Source organism: Phytophthora sojae (assembly GCF_000149755.1).
Source record: "Phytophthora sojae unplaced genomic scaffold PHYSOscaffold_7, whole genome shotgun sequence".
NCBI lineage: Eukaryota > Oomycota > Peronosporomycetes > Peronosporales > Peronosporaceae > Phytophthora > Phytophthora sojae.
The window spans coordinates 1,021,577-1,044,429 of NW_009258121.1; the positions used below are offsets into that span (position 1 = coordinate 1,021,577).

A 22,853-nucleotide genomic window follows, 5' to 3' on the forward strand; every position below is an offset into this window, starting at 1 on the left:
GGACGTCCTGCTGCAGGACGTTCCGGAAATGGTGAGGGAGTACGAAGCTCACTACGCACTGCCGACGCGAAGGTAGTGCGAGTGCTGTGGTCACCTACAGCGCCCGAGGTCCCACGATCGTCGCGTTCCTCACGTGCCAAGAACTTGGCACGGAGATCCTTGAGACTCGCATGTACACGAATCGTCGTGTACCCGTTTAGTTCGCGGTCGCTCAAGCGCGCCGCACCCGGAAGACACAACGTGCACTGATGGCCTTCGGGCACAGCGCATGGAATACCAGCGTCCACAGAGGATCTGTGGAGCTGCTCCAGCCTCCCGCGCGTCGAGAATGTCTCGCAGCGCTCACGGGCATGCTTAACCCGCTCGCGGTAAGCAGCCGGCTTCTTGTTGAAGTTCTCAACAAAAGCATTCCAACTTTGACAAAGTGCCTGCCACTCAGGCACTTTGCTGCGAGAAGAGGTCTTCTTGCTGGAAAAGTATCGGAGCTCGTGAAAGAGTCCGATATAGTAATCGCGCCTTTGATTCGTTAACGGATCAAAGTGCTGCTCCTCCGCAACAGCATCGTCGTGGATACCGCTGCATACGTACAGCGGGATTTTGTTTGGAGGCACAGTGTTGCCCACACGGTCTGCGATCTCTGACGCAGACGGCATCAACGGATCGCGCGCTGCCTGAGAAGCGCGCGGATAGCTTGAAGTCGCCACATCACGTGGAGAGCTTAAAGCCCCAGCAGCAGAGAGCGGAGTTTCGCTCTCGCCGCGCGAACGCTTCGAGCTTGAAGCGTCCGAATCGTCTCCTTCACGAGGGCGTCTCGACCCGGCATGCGGGTCGAGACTATCACTGTCGATAGACTCCTTGCGCTTGCTGGAAGAGGCCTCCCCCTCTTCCATCTCTACGTCGTCACTCCCATAGTCAACGGCGTCGTTGACTACAGAGGAACCTTCGAGGACAATCTCCGACTGAGTTGTCCCCGACGCGGCCTTTGCAGCGAGCTCGTCGCGCTTTGCCTGCTGGCGCTCATGATACTGAGCAACAGAGAGGTTACCCTCTGTTGCGGCGGCGGTCTTCTTCTGCGGCGAGCTCATTGCGGAGTGAGCTCGAGTTTTCTTTCTCCCAACGTGAAGAATTGACGAATGGTCAATTTCCTGATTGACGTGCCGTGACTCGGCGCGTCTAACCTTAAGGGGGGGATGGTGTAACAGGGTTACACGCACAAGTGGCTACAGTCACTTGTAACTCTAACAGACGTCGTGTCTGTTAGAGGTTCGAAAGACTTTCTCGACCTTGGTGTAGACACACCAAAGGCTACATACAATTACGACCACCACGACGGGTGGTCCATAGAGACTTAGGATTCCTATTGGCTGAGAGCAGCATCTCTTAGCCAATGAGCGACATGCACAGCATAGGAATTCTGCCAACCAGCCGTTGGCAGATTCCTATCTTAGAATATTACATTTAGAGGAAGTCAGAAACATAAAACAAAAATAGCAGTTCTCATTTTAACCCAAAAACATTATTTGGATCGTTTATTTAGATTAATCTATACTCGGAGGCCCGAGTATAATTAACTCTAATTTAAACTAAGTTACGCTTCCTCACATACAAGCGCACACGTGTAAGCTAAAGTAGTGAGCCAAAGTAGGCCCATTACAAAACGTGTCTGCGGCACCAACGCCATCATGGTGGATCAATGCAGCTGTTGTTTGTGGGATAACGGTGGTGGTGAACGTCGCGTTTGTCAAGATACAGGGGAAGGATGTCCTGCTCTCGCAGCAAAAGGCAGAGATTGAGCTGAGCTCCTTGTAGATCGCCTTCGCAAACTGCTACGAGTTGAACGCGTACCTAGCTCTGAATTCCAATCTAGCGCTAATGACACGATTTCTATGAAGTACTGGCTCAAAGAGCAACACTTGCTCGAGTTTATTCAAGACCAGGGGACGTTCGTCAAGAATCACATGAATAGCGTTGCAGATGCCGACAAAAATTCGATTCTGAGGCAGCTTGGCAAGTTTGTACTGCATCTAATTGAAGGTAAGGAGCATGTACAAGCTGAGCGAGACAGCAACAATGACGCTGCCGCATCTCCAACTCCGCCAGTAATACCAGCTGAGCTTGTCACAGTCCCTCCTCGCCAGTTTGCAGAAGATATTTTGAATCCTCGCCGCGATCAATTGGCTTTGTTTTGGAGTAAGGCAAAAATTGAAGCCGTTGAACGGGAGCATCGAGAGCTGTGTCAAGCCAATCTGCTTGATGAGATGGTTCGCACAGCCCTGGAGGAAGAATCCTATGACACCAGCTTCAACGACGCCTGGGATTCAGTGCAAAACGCTGCTGCTCCAAAGATATTTTCACATCTCTGCCAGTTCTGCTGCGGATTGGCAATCGTATTCGCGAATACGGCGTCCGTCGAATCCGATTTTTCCGTATTGAAGTGTGAACTGAACGACCGACGCACTTCGTTGACTTCTCTAGCCCTTGAAGGCATCTTCCAGACTAAACAGTTCGATATGCTAGAAAAATTGTATTGTGCCTTGCAGAGATTTTGCCCTTCGTTTTGACCTCGGATATCGTAGTGGTCGGAAAAGATAAAACCGACCTTAGTAGGGGTAGGTTTAGATAACTATGAGGTCAAGTCGCTGTTTTGCCTCCCCCAAGTTTATCTAAATCCGACCGCTTCGGTGGCTGTGAGCACACGGGCACCTTCCATTTGTGCTACGCTCGCTGCATTCAGATTGTAAGCTTCCTGACCCTGTCTGCTTGCTGCAAGATGCTACCGACAAGTACTAATGCTAACACTATTTACTCATGTGTTTGCAACAGACTGCTGTAGAGATAATGCGATGAAGGAGAGCATTAATGCTGTCCAAGTAGGCGCGTTCCTGTCGCCAGCAAAGCAGCGTCTCGGCGTCAACGGGTGCTCCACCAGGTCCTCACTAGCCTCCTCGGCGTAAGTCACGCCGGCGCCGTTGGTGGAGATGTTGGTGCCAAGGATGGCACGGGTTGTGGGTTCGTGTAGGAGCGCTCGTGCGGAGCTTGCGGCCTATCAGCACGGGGGTGCCCGGAGAGGCGTTCAGAGCGATCACGACGGCGAAGAGTAGCATGAGCTTCACAGGTTAGCGGGTTGTCGTCGGCGGCAGTCGACGTGCAGCTGCCAGTGGACCTGGCCCCAACGCGACCGGGTCGATAGACGTGTGGTGCAAGGAGCTGAGGGCAGCGCTTTAGTCGGCCTGGCCGACTCGGCCCTCACGCAACTTTATGGTACTGCCGTCGAGGCGGTAAAAGCTGCGAGCATGGCGGGTAGGCCGGCGGCGCGAATCGCTGTGTACTCCTAGGCTAGTAGTAGAAGGCCACATAGCATTTTAATGTAACCGAAGCGAAGCAAAGTTGCTTTTTTGAAACTGTCCATGTAAAGCTTCTGTTTCTTCTGCATAAGTCTCTACTGTACGCCTGCGTAGGTGACGTCCTTTCAACTTGACTTCTTGCTCGTCGTGAACGACGCTATCTATCGTGTACCTGCGAGACGCGAATTCGTTCGAGCTGGCAAGCAGCTTTGCGTGTGTAGCGATCGAAACAAGAGCACGAGCTTGCAGCACCAGCTTGACCAGTGGGTTCTACAATAAGAGTATCCTGATGTGTAGTAGCGCCGGAGTCGGAGTCGCCACGGAGTCGCCACAAGAGCGGCATCCGATATGGCGCGACGGCGCGACAGCCGCATCCAATATAGCGGGAGGGCGGTCGTTTTGGCCGAATTAAAACGGCAATTCCGACCTGCTTGATCAGCTCGACCGAGGTTTAACAAGCTAAATCGTACCTCCACCTGGAGTCCCTCGGCTTTATCTCTGAGCTGCAAATTATATCCGACCCGATATATCCTACTTCTGAGCATCGGAATTGCCAAAAAATTTGCAAGGCACAATAGTAAAATGCATACTTTATTTCCTTAAACTGGCACTGTGCCGAAATAAACAAAACAAGAGTGCCGAAATATAGCTAATCCGGCAGGTGCCAGTATAAGGGAGGTCTGCCTTTAAGACAGTGCCTTACCGTAAGCCCTTTAAAAAGGGCTGAGCAACCAAAAGACTGCACATCCGTACCATATATATGGTACAGTATGCTGTACCCATGGTACACCCTACGACAGTAATGCCCTCACCTCGGAATAAAAAGCGGGTTCCCAACGCCATGACTACCGGGGGATTGTCTGTAGTTGCATTTTTACTCATGTACACGCAACGTGAACGAGAAAGTAGAGAGCTAGCATCACATGCCACAAAAGCACTCACTATTGTATCATCTAAATATCAGCTTGGTATTTTACTGTAGGCAATCCTAGTTTCCCAACAATAAGCAAACACAACCCACAACTCGGGGTGTTACCCCGTATCCGGGTGCATGTACAATGGGAGCAGCAAAGCCAACGCCATCACGCACAGACCAGCGATGACGCCAGATTCATCGGAACAGTCGTTGGCAGCCCTGCAAATGGGTAGCGCGAGCTCACCATCGCACTCACGCGATCGGGTGCAAGTCCGCCTTGGCGACCAGCTGGCGCGGTGCCACGCGAGACTCGTCGTTCGGGATCAGATGAACCACACTTCAAAGAGCTACAGTAACCTCGGGGCGATTGGAAGCAAGGGGCAGCGGCGAGAAATGTCTACAGATGATGGAATGGCAAAGTTGCCACGAGCTGCTATTGTTGGCGAGCAAAGCGCGCTCGTTGTCAGGTCAAAGTTTTCAGTTGCTCTCCGCAACTTGCAAGTGGACAAAAGAAACGCATCTCCCCCTCGGGAATCGAGTTCTGGAGGTTGGACACGCGCCTCCGGCCGTATAACGGCCCACCACCCCAAAAGCGGAGCAAAGTGGGATCATTTCACTTATTCGCGGAGGTTTTCGCAGAAAAGCTGCACATTTCGCCAAGTGCCATTGGTTGATATTGGCACCAGCCAATCCCGCACCGCCAGACACAAGGGCAGAGTGATGTCATCTCAAAAATTGCGAGCTTCGAGCGCCCACTCGCCGACTGACCTCGAAGCACCAAGCTCCTCGCCCCGATGGTCGCCAACATGGAGGAGACCACCAGCACCACCACGACCGATAACGTCGTGCAGCGCCGCCCCAACGCTGCTGCTGCTGCTGCAACTGAGAAGCAGCCTCAGGAGCCGCTCATCAAGACGGAGGGGGACGGCGAGTTCGCCGAGGAGGAGGGCGAGCTGTTCGCGCCCGAGGAGCAGGCCGAGGCCGGCTTCCAGTGGTCCGAGGTCGTCTGGTACAACGTGTTCGTGCTGGCCGCGTGGCACGTGGGCGCGCTCTACGCGGCGCTGTTCGTTATGCCGGGCTGCTCGCTGTCGCAGCTGCTGGTGCTGTGGATCCTGCTCTGGGTCGTGGCCGGCCTGGGCATCACGGCGGGCGCGCACCGCCTGTGGTCGCACCGCGGCTACAAGGCCAAGCTGCCGCTGCGCGTCTTCCTCATGCTGTGCAACTCGATGGCCTTCGAGGGCACCATCTTCGAGTGGTCGCGCGACCACCGCGTGCACCACAAGGCCTCGGACACGACGGCCGACCCGCACAACTCGGGCCGCGGCCTCTTCTTCTCGCACATGGGCTGGGTCATGGTGCGCAAGCACAAGAACGTGCGCGCCGCCGGCAAGAAGCTCGACTTCTCCGACCTGCTGGCCGACCCCGTCGTGACCTTCCAGATGCGCCACTACATCAAGACGGTGCTGCTCATGTGCTACCTCGTGCCCACGGCCCTCGGCTACTACCTGGGCGACGCCTGGGCCGGATTCTGGGTGGGCGGCGTCTTCCGCCACGTCTGGGTGCTGCACATGACATGGATGGTCAACAGCGTCGCGCATTTCTTCGGCTACAAGCCCTACGACCGCAAGATCCAGCCCGTGGAGAACCTCATCGTGTCCATCGGCGCGCTCGGCGAGGGCTACCACAACTACCAGTACGTGCTGCTCTGCTTCGGTCTCCCTGGCCGACTTTCCATCTCTTTTGCTAACAGTATTGCTTTGATATTGCAGCCACAAGTACCCGTCGGACTACGCGACGAGCGAGTGGGGGCTCCTGAGCGGCCAGTACAACCCGACCAAGGCGTTCATCGACTTCTGCGCCATCATCGGCCAGGCCTACGACCTCAAGCGCAGCCGCACGGCCGCCCGCACCCGCGAGCGCGTGGCCAAGATGGTGCGCGAGGAGCGTCTGAAGCGCGGCCTGAGTCCGTCCATGTCGTGGTGGGACCGCCAGCTGAGCCAGCTCTTCTTCGGCAAGTCGGAGGCGCAGATCTTCCAGTAACTGCTGTAGTAAACGCGGGAAGGGCGCGCGTGCCCGCAGGCCGTCAGTTGATAGAAGCTGCGTGTAGTGGCAGCTGCATCGAGCGGCGGCGACGCCTTGTATGGATGAGAAATTAACAGGAAAAGCCTGATGAAATGCAGTGGTGCGTGTACGATCGATCGATTGCTGCTCCCAACGTACTGATCCTCGCCGCCGTGTGTCTATGGGCCATTCTGAACCGAGACCACTTGGTCTCAGTATGACGAACACCGGGCTGGCACTTCAACGACGCGAGCCAATTGAAAATGCGAGGCCAACAACAACGGCCGAACAGTGTCGCCATTCTGCTCGGAGAGCCCCCGCTCGGCCGCACTGCAGCCTCGAGCGAAGCAGTGCTCCACTTTCCGTCCTTGCCTTACCCCACGGCAGTGAAGCCATCACTGGCGTGCACGCCGACAGCTCCAACTGGGTGCTCCTGTGTATGCAGCTCGATTCAGCTGCGGCGACCAGCATGCAGCATTCTCTCTTCTCCTGGCGCTTTAGCTTGGCCTGGGCTCTTCCGAGGCGCCAGGAGCAGCGACAAGAGCATTACGGGCGCGAACGAGACATTTTCAGTCATCTGTACCCGGAACCATTCCTTCCTTGGCCCGGATAGCTACAGTACATACTGCTGCAACAATCTCGAGTCGAGCAAGTTGTTGATGCTTGGCATGTACCAACAGCCAGCACTTCAACAACCAGCTCGGCATCACGGGGGTAAAAGAGCTGAGCTCGACGCCCTCAACTTCAGGTTCCATTCACGTTGTCTTCAGTGCGGAAGACCACCGCAAGCTTCGCCCTCCGAAGCGCGGCGACTTCCTGCAAGCACCCTCCACGAGAAAAAGCCCAGCCGATGCGTGCATAGCAGATTGCCGCCTCTCAACATTTTGATTGTGAAACAACAAGAAACTCAAGTTCACTTGCTTTTTGTATGCCCCCATTCGGCCGGCAAATCTTCACACAATCCAATTCGCGGTTAGGACACGAGGTGATCTCAACACCAGCAGCTCCAGCCAACAGCAGCAACAGCCAGCGCCAGAACCCAGTCGCCCCGCCCCGCCCAATGTCCCTCCTCCGCCTCACTCGCCGACTCGCCACTCGCGCCTCAGCTTCCTCTCCTTTCTCCGCCCAAATGGTGCTGCGCTCCCTCTCGACCGCCGCCGTGAACGACAAGCTGGCCACGCTCAAGGGCCAGAACTTCATGTCCACGGCCCAGCTGAGCAACGACGAGCTCATCGGCCTGCTGGCCAAGGCCAAGGAGTTCAAGGCCACGTACTCCAACCCGGAGACCAAGGCCACGGCCCCCAAGCCGCTCACGGGCGAGATCTGCTCCATGATCTTCCAGAAGCGCAGCACGCGCACGCGCATCTCGAGCGAGGTGGGCATGCACCTGCTGGGCGGCAAAGGCCTCTTCCTCTCCTCGGACGACATCCAGCTCGGCGTGAACGAGACCATGCGGGACACGGCCCTCGTGCTCTCGCGCTTCAACAGCATCATCCTGGCGCGCGTCTACGGCCACAAGGACATCCTCGAGCTCGGCGAGCTGGCCACGGTGCCCGTGGTCAACGCGCTGTCGGACAAGTACCACCCGCTGCAGATGCTGGCCGACTACCTGACGGTCTACGAGCACTTCGGCAAGTTCGAGGGCCTGACCTTCGCCTGGGTGGGCGACGGCAACAACGTGCTGCACGACTACATGCTGGCCGCCCCCAAGCTCGGCGCCAACATCCAGATCGCCACGCCCGTGGGCTACGAGCCCGACGCCGACGTCGTGGCCGAGACCAAGCGCCTGGCCGAGCTCGCCGGCACCAAGGTCGTCATGACCACGGACCCCGTCGAGGCCGTCAAGGGCGCCAACGTCGTGGCCACCGACACGTGGATCAGCATGGGCCAGGAGGAGGAGTCGCAGAAGCGCCTCAAGGCCTTCGCCGGCTACCAGGTCACCAACAAGATGCTCGAGAGCGCCGCTGAGGACCACATCTTCCTGCACTGCCTGCCGCGTCACCAGGACGAGGTCGACGACGAGGTGCGGACTGCTGCAACTAAACTGCTTTGCCATTGACTTATTGCTGTGTGATGAGACTAACGATACTTATGATGTTCTTGTATTGTGCAGGTGTTCTACGGCCCGCGCTCGCTGGTCTTCGACGAGGCCGAGAACCGGCTGTGGACCGTCATGGCCGTGTACGCCGCGCTGCTGGGCAAGGTCTAAGCTGGCAGCGTCTGTAGGAAGAGCGGAACCAAGCTCTAGGTGTTTGTCTCGCTGGTAAATGAATGGAGACAGCCGTATATTCAAGTCACCCTCACCCTCTTCACCCGCGTCAGCTTCATCCATCGCCTACGGTTGAATTTTGGCAGACAAACAGCGATCGTCGTTACATATCCAACCGTGAAGCGCCGGCGCGCCGCCTTGCAGGGTCATTCGCGGAGACGCCTCGGAGAGAGAGAGGAAAGGAGAGCGGCCAGCTATAGCAAGAAAGCTCGTGTGAGTCTCCCAGCGCAGCGATGGGCGGCGACGGCGAGCGAGCGCCCAACAAGAACGAGGTGAACCCGCTCAAGTACATCGAGCAGCGGGTCGCCTCGGCGTTCCCGCAACTGGTCGGCCCCAAGTTCACCGCCAAATACGCCACCGAGCCGAACGAGTACGTGGTGATGGATGACCCTTTCACTTCCCCACTTGGTCAATTCACCATTTGCGTCTTGTGTTATGACGACAGGAACTGCGTCAAGGAGTTCCTCGAGAATGAAGACGTGACCATGCTCGCCTTCTCGGGCGACAACGTCATCGGGTCCATCAAGATGCCCGGCACGCTGCCGCGCGGCAAGACCGTGTGCTTCACCAAGTTCCACAAGACCGCCATCACGTCCAAGAACGTGCTAACGGACATCATGGTGAACGAGCTGACGCCCAGCAGCGTCGAGTACCTCGAGCGGATGGTGGCCGAGGTGTACCTGCCGCTCTTCTCCAACGTGGCCAACCAGGAAGGCTGGGGCGAGGTGGCGTCCAAGGAGGTCGTGGACAAGTTCCACTCGTACATGGCGTCCGTTTCCATCATCAGCGGTGCCACCAAGGGCGAGACGTGTCTGCCGCTGCCCCCGATCGACGGCAACGCCACCAACCTAAGCAACAAGGTGTCGCTGCTGGAAGGGTCCATCGTCATCTGGACCAAGCAGATCAAGAACGTGCTCAAGCAGGACCCGGAGGACCTCCTCAAGCAGGGGCTGCACCCGACGCCCGACGCCGAGATCGAGTTCTGGAAGCTCAAGGCGGCCAACCTCAACTCCATCTTCGACCAGCTCCAGTCCAAGAAGGTGCGCAAGATCCTCACGGCGCTCGACCGGTCCAAGAGCACCTACTGCACCACGTTCGCGCGCCTGTGCAAGGAGGTCTTCACGGCGCGCATCGAGGCCAACGACAACATGAAGTACCTGCGCACGCTGGAGGAGTGGTTCATCCGGCTCAACAACGACGAGGACTTCCCGGCGCTCACGGAGCTCTTCAAGCCCATGCTCCACATCATCTTGCTCATCTGGAAGAACTCCAAGCACTACAACACGCCCGCGCGGCTCGTCGTGCTCATGCGCGAGATCTGCAACTCGCTCATCAACCAGGCGCGCAAGTACCTGAGCGGCGAGCTCATCTTCGCGCTCATTGACCAGGACGAGGCCGGCCAGGCCGTCGAGCAGCTAAAAACCACGCTGCAGGTGTGCTCGGCCTTCAAGAGCACCTACTTCGACTACAAGGCCACGGCCAACGCCGAGTGTCCGTCCAACCCGTGGCGTATCCAGGGCAACGCGCTGTTCGTGCGGCTCGACAGCTTCCTGGAGCGCTGCCACGACATCCTCGACCTCACGCAGACGATCGTGCAGTTCAGCAAGCTGTCCAAGATTGAGGTGGGCGGCACCAAGGGCAAGACGCTGACGCTGAGCGTCCAGCAGATCCACGCCGACTTCACCGAAGCCGTCAACACATTCAAAGGCGTGTCGCTCGACATCATGGACGTGGGGGGCGCCTCCAAGTTCGACGACAACTTCTACGACTTCCGCTGCAAGATCAAGGAGCTCGAGCGTCGACTGGGATCCGTGCTCACGCAGGGCTTCGACGACTGCTCCACCATCTTCGGGCGCTTCAAGCTGCTCGACTCGTTCGAGGGGCTACTCAACCGCCCCATTATCCAGGACGAGCTGGAGAAGAAGCACGTGGCGCTCGTGCAGAGCTACGGACACGACCTGAAGCTCGTGCAGGAGCTCTTCTTGCACTGTCGTGACGCGCCCCCGATCAGTTGGAACCTGCCGCCCGTGGCCGGCGCTCTCACGTGGTGTCGTGGCCTGGTGGAGCGCATTGAGCACCCGATGAAGAAGCTGCGCGAGCTCAACCAGAACGTCATGGAGCGCGAAGAGGCCAAGGAGGTCTACAAGGTCTACGGCACCATCATGGCGTCGCTGCAGGAGTACGAGAACCAGAAGGTGGAGGAGTGGAGTCGCGACGTGGAGGCGTCTTCGCAGGCCAAGCTCAAGTACCCGCTCTTGCTGCGTCACCCGCAGACGCGTTGCCTCCGCGTCAACTTCGACCCAGCGCTCGAGAAGCTGCTGCGCGAGATCAAGTACCTTCGGCTGCTCAACATCGAGGTGCCTCAGTCGGCGCTGCAGATCTCCGCCAAAGAGGAGACCTTCCGCAAGTACCGAGGCGAGCTCATGTACATCGTGGAGCCGTACAACGCCATGATCGAGGGCATTCACCCGCTCGAGGAGCCGCTTGTGCGGCGGCACATCCAGAACATCGACGCGTGTGCCGGCCGAGGCATCGAGGAGCTCAACTGGAAGAGCGCGGGCATCGACTCGTTCATCGACGAGTGCCGCAAGGCCGTGGAGGGCGCGAACGAGATCGTGACGAACCTTAAGGACAACCTCAACACGATCCAGGACACGCTGGGCGCCTGGAACGTGCCTCTGCTGGAGCGCCAGGCCAAGCCCGTGGCCGTGAGCGAGCACGAGCGCCAGCACAAGAGCTACATCGTGCAGCGGACGCTCAAGATCCGCGAGGGCGCAGCAGAAATCCATCGCCGCCTGAAGCAGTCCAACACGGGCATCGTCGGCGTCAACAGCGCGCAGTGGAAGGCGTACGTCGACTATGTCAACAACATTGTGGTCAACGGGGTGGCCCGCGTCATTTGCTCGTCGCTGGAGTTCCTGGCCAAGCAGTTAGACCCGAGTGGGGGCAAGGACGGAGGCGGTGAACGAGAGGGGCCCCCTCGAGAAGGAGGCTCCAAGTCGACCAAAGACCAGACCCGCCTGCCCATGCTGGAGATCAAGCTGGACCTGATCGCGAACCGCGTGCAGTTCAATCCGAGCATCGGCGAAAACCACGGCAAGGGGCTGAGCGACACCATCCAGATGTGGATCAACTCGTTCTTTAACGTGGCTACTGCCGTCAAGCGCCTCGACTCCGATGGGGGCGGCTCGTACTTGAAGGAAATGCACTCGGACATGACCATCTCCATGATGCTGGCCACGATCAGCGAGTACCAGGAGGAGAACGAGGCCATGCTGGCCGCCTTTAAGCGCAAGTACGACGGCTACGGCTACCTGTGGGAGTCGGACATGGCCGCTCACTTCCAGACCTTCCTGGCCACGGCCACGGTGGCGGGCGCCAACGGAGGCGCAGACATGCTCGACCTGGAGAAGTTCAACGCCGAGATCACCAAGTACGAGCAAGTGGCCAGCGAGATCGAGAACTTGACGACGCCCACGGACATCGGCTGGCTGCGCGTGAACTCGCAGCCCATCAAGACGGCCATGCTCACGTGGGTCAGCAAGTGGATCTACCAGTACACGACGTACCTGCACCAGCACGTGGTGAACAAGCTCTCGGGATTGCACGACTTCATGGAGACTGTGATCAAAGGGCTGGAAGAGCAGGTCGTGGACAAGAACAAGGACGCTCTGAAGCGCGTCATGACCCACATTCGAGACGTCCGCAAACAAATGGACGCGACGAACGAGCTCTTCGACCCACTGCGAGAGGCGGTTCACCTGCTCAAGCTGCACGGCATCAACGTGGAGGACACGAAGATCGGTGACCACGCAGTGCAGGACTACCTGGAGGCTGCCCCCATGCAGTGGGAGGCTATTGTGAACAAGACGTTCAAGAAGAAGGAGGAGATCATGCCCCTGCAGATGGCCGAGGTCGAGTCCATCAAGGAGGAGCTCGAGTCCTTCTTCCTGGACATGCGCAAGTTCCGCAACGAGTTCCGAACGACTGCTCCGTTCAGCTTCCAGGGAACCCCTAACGAGGCCTACGCGCAGATGAACAACTTCGCGTCTGCGCTCCACAAGAAGATGCAGCAGGCTCGGGAGTTCAACGAGATGGAGGAGCTGTTCGAGCTGCAGGTCTCCAAGTACCAGGAGACGACGGACACGCTGTACGAACTGCAGCAGCTCAAGAAGTGCTGGGATCTGAAAGACCTGGTGCTGGCCACCTTCGACGACTGGAAGAGCACGCTGTGGGCGAGCATCCAGACGGACACGTTCGAGGGGTACACGCGCGCGTTCATGAAGCAACTCAAGATGGAGGCGACCGAGCACCAGATCATCAAAGGCTGGCAGGTCTACAAGGACACGGAGCAGCTCGTGAAGAACATGTCGACGGTGCTGCCTCTGATCAACGATCTCCACTCGGAGGCCATGCAGGACCGACACTGGAAGGCGCTGTCTAGCATCTGCCACGTCAAGGCCATCGAGCCCAAGGACCCCAAGTTCTGCCTGGCCGATCTACTCAAGCTCAACCTCCACATGCACGTGGACGACGTGGGGGAGATCGTGGAGACGGCCAACAAGGAGCAGAAGATCGAGAAGAAGCTCAAGATGATCGAGGAGCTGTGGCAGCGACTCACGCTCGAGTACGTCCCTCACAAGGACTCAGGCACATTCGTGGTGAAACCCTCCGAGGAAGTGGTGGAGTCGCTCGAGAGCAACCAGCTCGAGCTGCAGACCATGATCGGCATGGGCAAGTTCGTCGAGTTCTTCAAGGACCGCGTGCTGGCGTCGCAGAAGACGCTCGGCCACATCGAGGAGGTGCTGAAGGAGTGGGTGTCGGTGTCCAAGCAGTGGGCGTCGCTCGAGAGCATTTTCCTGAGCTCGCCCGATATCCGCAACCAGCTCCCAGACGACACGCGCACGTTCGAGTCCATCGACTCGAACTTCAAGGACCTGATGAAGAACGCAGTGATGGAGCCCAACGTAGTGCTGGCCTGCTCCGTGGACAACCGTCTCGAGAGCCTCAAGGAGATGACGGCAATGCTGGAGAAGTGTCAGAAGTCGCTGAACGAGTACCTGGACAAGAAGAAGAAGATCTTCCCGCGCTTCTACTTCGTGTCGAACGTGGCGCTGCTGGAGATCCTCTCGAATGGCAACAACCCCAAGAAGATCATGCCGTTCCTCGGAGACTGCTACGACTCGCTGTGCAACCTCATCTTCGAGGACGACTCGCCCAACACGGCGCACACGATGGTGGCCAAGGACGGCGAGTCCGTCAAACTGCCCAAGATCTTCGTCATGGCCGGCGCAGTCGAGAGCTGGCTCAACGAGTTGACGGAGGCCATGCGCTTCTGTCTGCGTAAGGAGATGCACGACTCCATCGAGACTGCGGCCAACTGGGATGTGGAGAAGCCTCGCCACCAGTGGCTGTTCGACTACCCGGCGCAGGTTGTGTTGAACTCGACGCAGATCTACTGGACGGAGGAGACGGAGATGGCGCTCGAGGAGTTCGAGAACGGTCAGGAAGACTCGGTCAAGAGATACCTGACGGTGTGCAACCAGCGACTGGAGCAGCTTATTAACCTCGTGCTGGGCAACTTGTCCAGCCCGGATCGTTGCAAGATTATCGCTCTGATCACGCTGGATGTGCACTCGCGAGATGTTGTGAAGAAGCTCGTGGACGAGAAGGTCGAGGGCCCGCTGAGTTTCATGTGGCAGCAGCAGCTCCGCTTCATCTGGCGCCAGGAGAACTACGACGTGGATATCAGAATTACGGACTTCCGGTCCAAATACTCGTACGAGTGGATTGGCAATACTGGCCGTCTCGTGATCACTCCGCTAACGGATCGATGTTACATCACCTTGACCATGGCGCTGAGACTGTTCCTGGGTGGAGCTCCTGCTGGCCCCGCCGGTACGGGCAAAACGGAGACCACGAAGGATCTGGCCCGAGCCATGGCGCTGTGTTGCTACGTGTTCAACTGCTCGGACCAGATGAACTACCAGACTATGGCCGATATTTTCCGTGGTCTGTGCCAGACTGGTACCTGGGGCTGCTTCGACGAGTTCAACCGCATCAACATCGAGGTGCTGAGTGTGGTGGCCACCCAGGTCAAGTGCATCCAGGACGCCATCGTGTTCAACGCCGTGCCGGCCAACCGAGAGGCCAAGTACCAGTCGCTGCCTGCAGGAACCCCGCCCGTCGTCGTGGGCGAGTTTGAGTTCATGGGCGCGTCAGACCGCATCACGCTCATCCCGACCTGTGGTTTCTTCATCACCATGAATCCTGGTTACGCCGGACGCACAGAGCTGCCTGAGAACCTCAAGGTGCTCTTCCGCTCGTGTGCCATGATCCGACCGGACCTGAAGCCCATCTGCGAGAACATGCTCATGTCCGAAGGCTTCCAGCAGGCGCGCACCCTGGCCATCAAGTTCGTGACGCTGTACGAGCTCAGCGGCGAGCTGCTGTCCAAGCAGTTCCACTACGACTGGGGCCTCCGCGCTGTCAAGTCTGTGCTTCGTGTCGCTGGTATCCTCAAGCGAGCTGAGCCCGACGTCGAGGAAGATAAGGTGCTCATGCGTGCCCTGCGTGACTTCAACACGCCCAAGATCCCGCACCACGACACGCCGATCTTCCTCCGTCTCATCAACGATCTGTTCATCGGCGTCGAGGTGGCCCCCAAGGTCAACATCGAGCTGCGAGAGAAGGCCGTGACGGTATGCAAGGCCAACAACCTGCAGCACGACGACTCGTTCATCCTCAAGATCTGCCAGCTGCAAGAGCTCATCGATGTGCGTCACTCCGTCATGCTGCTGGGCCCCGCTGGCTGTGCCAAGACCACGACGTGGCAGGCTCTGGCCAAGTGCTGGAACCTTGGCAAGGAGAAGAAGATCTGCGTGTACGAGACGCTTAACCCGAAGGCCGTCACGTCGGACGAGCTGTACGGCTACATGACGCTCTCCAAGGACTGGAAGGACGGCGTGTTGTCGATCATCATGCGCGGCATGGCCAAGAACTACTCGGAGCAGGGCTTCTACGAGAGTCAGACGTACAAGTGGGTGGTGCTGGACGGCGATATCGACGCCGTCTGGATCGAGTCGATGAACACGGTCATGGACGACAACAAGGTGCTCACTTTGGTGTCGAATGAGCGTATCCCGTTGAGCAGTGCCATGCGTATGGTCTTCGAGATCAACTCGCTCAAGAACGCTACGCCAGCGACGGTCTCTCGAGCCGGAATCCTCTTCATCAACGAAATCGACATCGGCTGGCGGCCGTTCATGGAGTCGTGGGTGGCCAAACGGGAGGAGGAAGTCGAGCGCACGTATCTGCCGGGCCTCTTTGACAAGTACGTGGACCCCATCTACGACCTCATGCGCAAGGGCTACAAGCAGGTCGCGCCCGTGCGTCTGATCAACCAGGTCTCGACCATTTGCTACCTGCTCGAGGGCCTGCTGGGCAACATCCCCATCGAGAAGAAGAACCCGGAGGTGATTGAGTCGATCTTCGTCTTCTGCGCAACGTGGGCCTTCGGCGGGCCGCTCATCGTGGACAAGAGTATTGACTACCGCAAGAACTTCCACGAGCTCTGGTGCTCCACGTTCACGAACGTCAAGTACCCGAAGGAGGGGCTGTGCTTCGACTACTTCTACAACCTCGAGAGCGGTGAGTTCGAGAGCTGGAGCACGAAAGTGCCCAAATACACGCCCGGTACCATCGGCAATGGCCCGGCCGATACGCCGTTCAACTCGATCGTCATCAGCACCAACGACTCGGTGCGTATCCGTTTCCTGGTCGAGACCCTCGTGGCCCGCCAGCGGCCAGCGATGCTCGTCGGCGGTAGCGGCACGGGTAAGACGACGATCCTCAAGAACTTCCTGCGGGACCTGGACGACGATATGCTCTTCTCCAACATCAACATGAACTACTACACGGACTCGGCCAAACTGCAGCAGCAGCTCGAGTCGGTGATCGACAAGCGCTCGGGCCGCATGTTCGGCCCGCCGGCGACCAAGAAGCTCATCTACTTCATCGACGACCTGAACCTGCCGTACATCGAGACGTACGGCACGCAGAACTCGCTGGCCTTGCTGCGGCAGCACATGGATTACAAGACCTTCTTCGACCGACTGGACCTGGGCTTCAGGAAGGAGATCGTGGACGTGCAGTACCTGTCGGCCATGAACCCCACGGCTGGCTCATTCATCATCGATGAGCGGTTGCAGCGCCACTACGCGCTGTTCGCGTGCATGATGCCAGGCCGCGAGGATCTCAAGACCATCTACAACTCGATTCTAAAGGGCCACATGCAGAACTCGGGCTTCGCTCCGACAGTGATCGCAGTGTGTGAGAACATCGTCAACGTGTCGATCCTGCTGCACGAGGAGATGGTCAACCGCTTCCTCCCGAGCGCCACCAAGTTCGTGTACAACTGGAACATGCGCGAGCTGTCCAACATCTTCCAGGGACTCACGCGCTCCAAGGGCGAGTTCTTCCCGACGGCCTACTCGTTCGCGCGGCTGTGGGTGCACGAGTCCACGCGCGTCTTCTGCGACCGTCTCATCAACGACGAGGACATTCTCAAGTTCGGCGAGCGCATCCGTGAGGTGACCAAGAAGGTGTTGCCAGACTTGGACCAAGTAGCGTTATTCAATGACCAGCCCCCGCCTCCGCCCGGCTCCGAGGACAGCGCGCCGGTGCCTGTAAACATCTTCACGACATTCGCCACTCCAGTGGCCGGGGCCGACAGTGTCTACATGCCAGTGGCGTCCATGAAGGCGCTCAACAAGGTGCTGGTGGAGCAGCTGGACGACTACAACTCTAAGTACTCCATGATGAACCTCGAGCTGTTCGACAACGCTATGGAGCACGTGACTCGCATCTGCCGCATCATCGGGAACCCTGGAGGTAATGCGATGCTTATCGGTGTTGGCGGCAGTGGCAAGCAGTCGCTGTCTCGCCTCGCCTCTCACATCTGCGGCTTTGACGTGCGCCAGCTCTCGGTCACGTCCAACTTCCGCATTGAAGACTTGAAGGAGAGTCTGGCCGAGATGTTCAAGATCGCGGGCGTGCAGGGACTCCCGCTGGTCTTCCTCATCACGGACTCGCAGATCGTCAACGAGCGCTTCCTCGTGTACATCAACGACATGCTCTCGTCCGGCTGGATCCCGGACCTGTTCCCCAAGGAGGACCTTGACGGACTGCTGGGGGCTCTGCGTAGTGAGGCCAAGGCGAACGGCATCCCCGACGCCATGGACGCGCTCATGGACTTCCTGCTGCTGCGGATCCGACTCAACTTCCGCGTCGTCATGTGCTTCTCGCCCGTTGGCGCCGTCTTCCGTGTGCGCGCTCGTCGCTTCCCGGGTCTCGTGAACTGTACAGTCATCGACTGGTTCCACCCGTGGCCGCGCGACGCCCTGGTGCGCGTGGCGTCGAGTTTTCTCGAGAAGTTCGAGGACATCGGGGACATACAGCTCCAGCGCAACCTGGCCAACCACATGGCCGACGTGCACATTTCCGTGACCGACATGAGCAAGAACTACTTCGAGACCCAGCGCCGCTACAACTACGTGACGCCCAAGAGCTTCCTCGAGCTCATCAGCTTCTACGAGATCCTGCTCAAGCAGCGGAAGGAGGACATCCAGCGGCAGATTTCTCGCCTAGACGACGGACTGTCGACGCTGCGTAAGACCTCGGCCGATGTGGCCGAACTGCAGGTGGATCTCAAGCACACGATGGTCAAAGTGGCCGAGAAGCAGGCCTCGACCGACCAGCTTCTGGAGCAAATGGGCCGGGAGAAGGCGGGCGCCGAGGTGCAGCAGGAGAACGCCAACAAGGAGAAGCTCAAGGCCGAAGCGGCCAGTGCAGCCGCCGCAGAGCTCGCAGCTGAGGCCGAGAAGGAGCTGAGTCAGGCCAAGCCGGCCATGGATGCCGCCGCTGCCGCTGTGGATTGTCTGTCCAAGCCTGCTATCACTGAGCTCAAGAGTCTGCCCAAGCCGCCTGCAGGAGTGGACAACGTGACCAAGGCGTGCCTCATTCTCGTGGAAAAGGAGTACAAGAACCACAAATGGGACCGCGCCAAGAAGATGATGAACAACGCGGGTGCGTTTCTGGACGCGTTGAAGGACTTCAGAGGCGAGGACATCCCCGAGGCGGATATCGCTCGCATCGAACCTTTGATCGCGGACCCTGAGTTCACCGCCGAGAAGATGGCGTCCAAGAGTTCGGCCGCTGCCAACATTTGCTCGTGGGTCGTCAACATCTACACGTTCAACCGCATCTACGTGCGCGTGAAGCCCCTGATGGACTCGCTCGAGGCCTCCAAGAAGAAGAAAGAGGAGGCCGAGGAGCAGCTTGCGCGCGCAATGGGCCAAGTGGCCGAGGTGCAGAAGCGACTGGAAGCGCTCGAGAACACGCTGCGTCAGGCTACGGAGGAGAAGCTCAAGGTGGAGGAGATGAAGGAGTCGTGCGAGAACCGACTGCTGCTGGCCGGTAAGCTCGTGAATGGCCTGGCCAGCGAGAACGAGCGTTGGGGTATCGAGATCGAGCAGCTCAAGAACTCGGGCGTCATGGTGGTCGGCAACTCACTGTTGGCCGCTGCCTTCGTGTCGTACATCGGCGCCTTCGACCAGGCCGTGCGCAAGGAGCTGTGGCAGCAGACCTGGTTCCCAGACCTCGTGGCCAAGGGCATCCCCATCATGGAGGGCATCGACCCGCTGTCCATGCTGACGACCGAGGGCAAGAACGCCAAAATGATGAGCGAGGGGCTGCCTGCCGATCGCATCTCGATCGAGAACGGCGCCATCATCACGAGCTGTAAACGCTGGCCGTTGGTGATCGACCCACAGTTGCAGGGCATCAAGTGGCTGCGTGAGAAGGAGAAGGACCGCGGCCTTGTGGTGCTGCAGCTGAGCCAGAACCAGTGGCTGCGCAAGACGGAGACTGCGATCGTGAATGGCCACGTGCTTATCATTGAGAACATTGGCGAGGAGATCGACGCTACGTTGGACCCGGTGCTTGGCCGAGCCGTGTACAAGAAAGGATCGAACCTGTTCTTGAAGCTGGCGGGCGAGGAAGTGCAGTACGACCCGGGCTTCTTCATGTATCTCCAGACGAAGCTGTCGAACCCGCATTACAAGCCCGAGATTGCGGCGCAGTGTACGCTCATCAACTTCATCGCGACGGAGAGCGGCTTGGAGGACCAACTGCTGGAGAAGGTGGTCAAGAAGGAGCAGCCGGAGCTCGAAGCGCGCAAGCAGGAGCTGGTGCTGGCCTTCCAGAAGTTCAAGATCGACCTGGTGGAGCTCGAGGATCAGCTGCTGGAGCGTCTCGCCAACGCCCCCGACGACATCCTGAGCGACGTGCCTCTGATCGAGAGTCTGGAGGAGACCAAGAAGAAGGCCACCGATATCTCCATCTCGGTCAAGAAGAACCAGGAGACGGAGATCGTCATCAACAACACGCGCGAGCTCTATCGGCCCGTGGCGGCCGAGGGTGCTATGCTCTACTTCCTGCTCACGACGCTCAGCGCCATCGACCACATGTACCGCTACAGTCTGGACTCGTTCATCACCTTCTTCTACAACTCAATCGACCGCGCGCCGCAGAGCGACAAGCAGAGCGAGCGCGTGCTCAACCTGCGTGAATCATTGCGGATCACCATCTATACGTGGGTCTCTCGCGGGCTGTTCGAGGCACACAAGCTCATTTTCCTCTCGCAGCTCACGTTCAACCTCATGCGTCGAGGCATCCTGGGCGAAGACGTGCGAGTGCAGGAAGCTTACATGCAGTTCCTGCTGCGAGGGCCCAAGAAGGCCGCGGCGGGTGGAGGCGAAGAGGAAGCGAACCCCATTGACTGGTTGCCGCCCGCTCAGTGGAGCGCTATTAACATGCTGGCCCTGCTCGAGGAGTTCCAGAAGATGCCGCAGGACCTAAAGGAGGCGTCCTCGCGCTTCCGTGAATGGTACAACCACGTTACGCCCGAGTCTGAGAAGCTGCCGCTCGATTGGGCTGGCCTGGATCGTACGCCCTTCCTCAAGCTGCTGGTAGTGCGCTGCCTGCGTCCGGATCGGATGACGGTGGCCGTGAACGAGTTCGTGCGCCAAGTCCTGCCGAACGGCAGCAACTACTGCGACTGCGACTCGGCTCTCAACGCGCTGCAGGTCATGGACAACTCGTACTTGGACTCGACGCCCACGACGCCTCTGTACTTCATCCTGTCTCCTGGCGCTGATGTGGTGGCCGGCGTGGACAAGCTCAGTGTCAAGTACGGCTTCGAGCGCGGTGTGAGCTACCACAACGTGTCCATGGGTCAGGGGCAGGACGTGTACGCCATGGACCGCCTCGAGGTGGCGCACCGCAACGGCCACTGGGTCATCCTCAACAACATCCACCTCATGCCGCGCTGGCTGCTGGCGCTCGAGAAGAAGCTGGACGAGTTTGCGCTCGAAGGCTCGCACAAGAACTTCCGGTTGTTCCTGACTTCGGACCCGTCCAACTCGATCCCCATCGGCGTGCTCAACCGCTGTATCAAGCTGACGAACGAGCCCCCATCGGGACTCAAGGCCAACTTGAAGCGCGCCTTCGTGAGCTTCCCGAAGGAATACATCGAGGAGGCCGAGGGCAAGGTCAAGTCCATTCTCTTCGGCCTGTGCCACTTCCACGCCGTGCTCATGGAGCGCAAGATGTACGGTCCGCTGGGTTTCAACATGATGTATCCGTTCTCTCTCGGCGACCTGCGCGACTCGGCCATCTGCCTGCAGAACTACCTCGAGAGCTCGGCCGGCGGCAAGATCCCGTGGGCCGATCTGCGTTATATCTTTGGCGAGATCATGTACGGCGGCCACATTGTGAACGACTTCGACCGGCTGCTGGCCAATACGTACCTGGACTTCTACATGCGCGACGAGCTGTTGGACGAGATGGAGATGTTCCCGTTCGTTGGCGACGAGAAGGGCCCGTCCTTCATGTGCCTCGCGCCGTCCTCCTACGACAAGTACCTGGAGCACATTGAGACGGAGCTCAAGACGGATTCCCCGTTGGCCTTCGGTCTGCACCCGAACGCCGAGATCGACTTTCGAACGACTCAGTCGGAGAACCTGTTCCGCACGTTGATGGAGCTGCAGCCGCGTGACGCCGCCGCGGGAGACGCGGCCATGAGTCCGTTGGAGCTGGCCAAGCAGGGCCTGGAGATGGTGCTGTCTCGCATCGGAGAGAAGAAGTTCGAGTGCGACGAGATCGCGCGCAACCTCGAAGAGATGGGGCCGTACCAGAATGTGTTCATCCAGGAGTGCGAGGCCATGAACGGGCTGCTGGCCGAAGTCGTGCGCTCGCTGAACGAGTTGTCGCTGGGTTTCGCGGGCGAGCTCACCATGTCGGACGCCATGGAGGCCGTGCAGGAGTCGCTGTTCCTTGACCGCGTGCCCAAGTCGTGGGAGAAGTTGGCCTTCCCGTCGCTGCGTCCGCTTGGGTCGTGGCTCACGAACCTCGAGGCGCGACTGCAGCAGCTGGAGGAGTGGACGCAGAACCCGGCGGACATCCCGCGCGTCACGTGGCTCTCGGGCATGATCAACCCGCAGTCGTTCCTGACCGCCATCATGCAGGTCACGGCCCAGAAGAACCAGTGGGAGCTCGACAAGCTCGTGATCCAGACGGACGTGCTCAAGCGCCGCAACGGTGAAGTAGACGCGCCGTCGCGCGACGGAGCTTACATCCACGGCCTGTTCCTCATGGGCGCGCGCTGGGACATCCAGAACAACACGGTGGATCGCTCGCACCCCAAGGAAATGTTCTCGCCCATGCCCGTCATCAACTGCAAGGCCGTGGCCGCGGACAAGCTCGACGTCAAGGGATCGTACGTCTGTCCGTGCTACAAGACGGAGTTCCGGGGCCCCACCTACGTTTTCTCAGCCCAGCTCAAGTCCAAGTCACCGCCTGCGCGTTGGGTGCTAGCGGGCGTCGCTCTTATCATGGACATCGTGTAGATATCGTAACCCTGCACTTACTTCATAGTACTGATAGTCGTGTCGTCTAGCTTCTCAATACTACCCACATTCTTCATATTGACACCATTGATGATATAGTGCCTGAGCTGGACCAGGCTTAGGTCGTAAGGGCAGGGTGAAGCGGTATTGAATTTCCACGCTGAAGCGAATCGGAAAAGTGAATCCGTGGTCGGCCTTGTGGCGTCGTGCTTGGGAACTCAACTACTCGGGTTAGCAATTAGAAGTAGCGCCATCCATTTAGGACTGACATTGCGACGTTGACGCTGCGGCGCCTT

General features: G+C 58.6%; 3 protein-coding genes across 3 annotated transcripts; all 3 read left to right on the forward strand.

Annotated features, from left to right (window-relative positions):
* Nucleotides 1-5,066: 5,066 nt before the first annotated feature.
* Nucleotides 5,067-6,456, forward strand: PHYSODRAFT_352121 (hypothetical protein; the record flags this gene model as incomplete). The annotated part of the gene is made up of 2 exons (XM_009533828.1): nucleotides 5,067-5,953; nucleotides 6,030-6,456. 2 exons carry the CDS (start codon nucleotides 5,067-5,069, stop codon nucleotides 6,298-6,300), a joined length of 1,158 nt encoding a protein of 385 aa, XP_009532123.1. The 3' UTR covers nucleotides 6,301-6,456.
* A 994-nt stretch (nucleotides 6,457-7,450) lies between these two features.
* PHYSODRAFT_317226 (hypothetical protein) lies at nucleotides 7,451-8,530 on the forward strand (the record flags this gene model as incomplete). The annotated part of the gene is made up of 2 exons (XM_009533829.1): nucleotides 7,451-8,344; nucleotides 8,435-8,530. 2 exons carry the CDS (start codon nucleotides 7,451-7,453, stop codon nucleotides 8,528-8,530), a joined length of 990 nt encoding a protein of 329 aa, XP_009532124.1.
* Nucleotides 8,531-8,823: 293 nt separating this feature from the next.
* On the forward strand, nucleotides 8,824-22,632 carry PHYSODRAFT_547717 (hypothetical protein; the record flags this gene model as incomplete). The annotated part of the gene is made up of 2 exons (XM_009533830.1): nucleotides 8,824-8,964; nucleotides 9,052-22,632. 2 exons carry the CDS (start codon nucleotides 8,824-8,826, stop codon nucleotides 22,555-22,557), a joined length of 13,647 nt encoding a protein of 4,548 aa, XP_009532125.1. The 3' UTR covers nucleotides 22,558-22,632.
* Nucleotides 22,633-22,853: the final 221 nt, after the last annotated feature.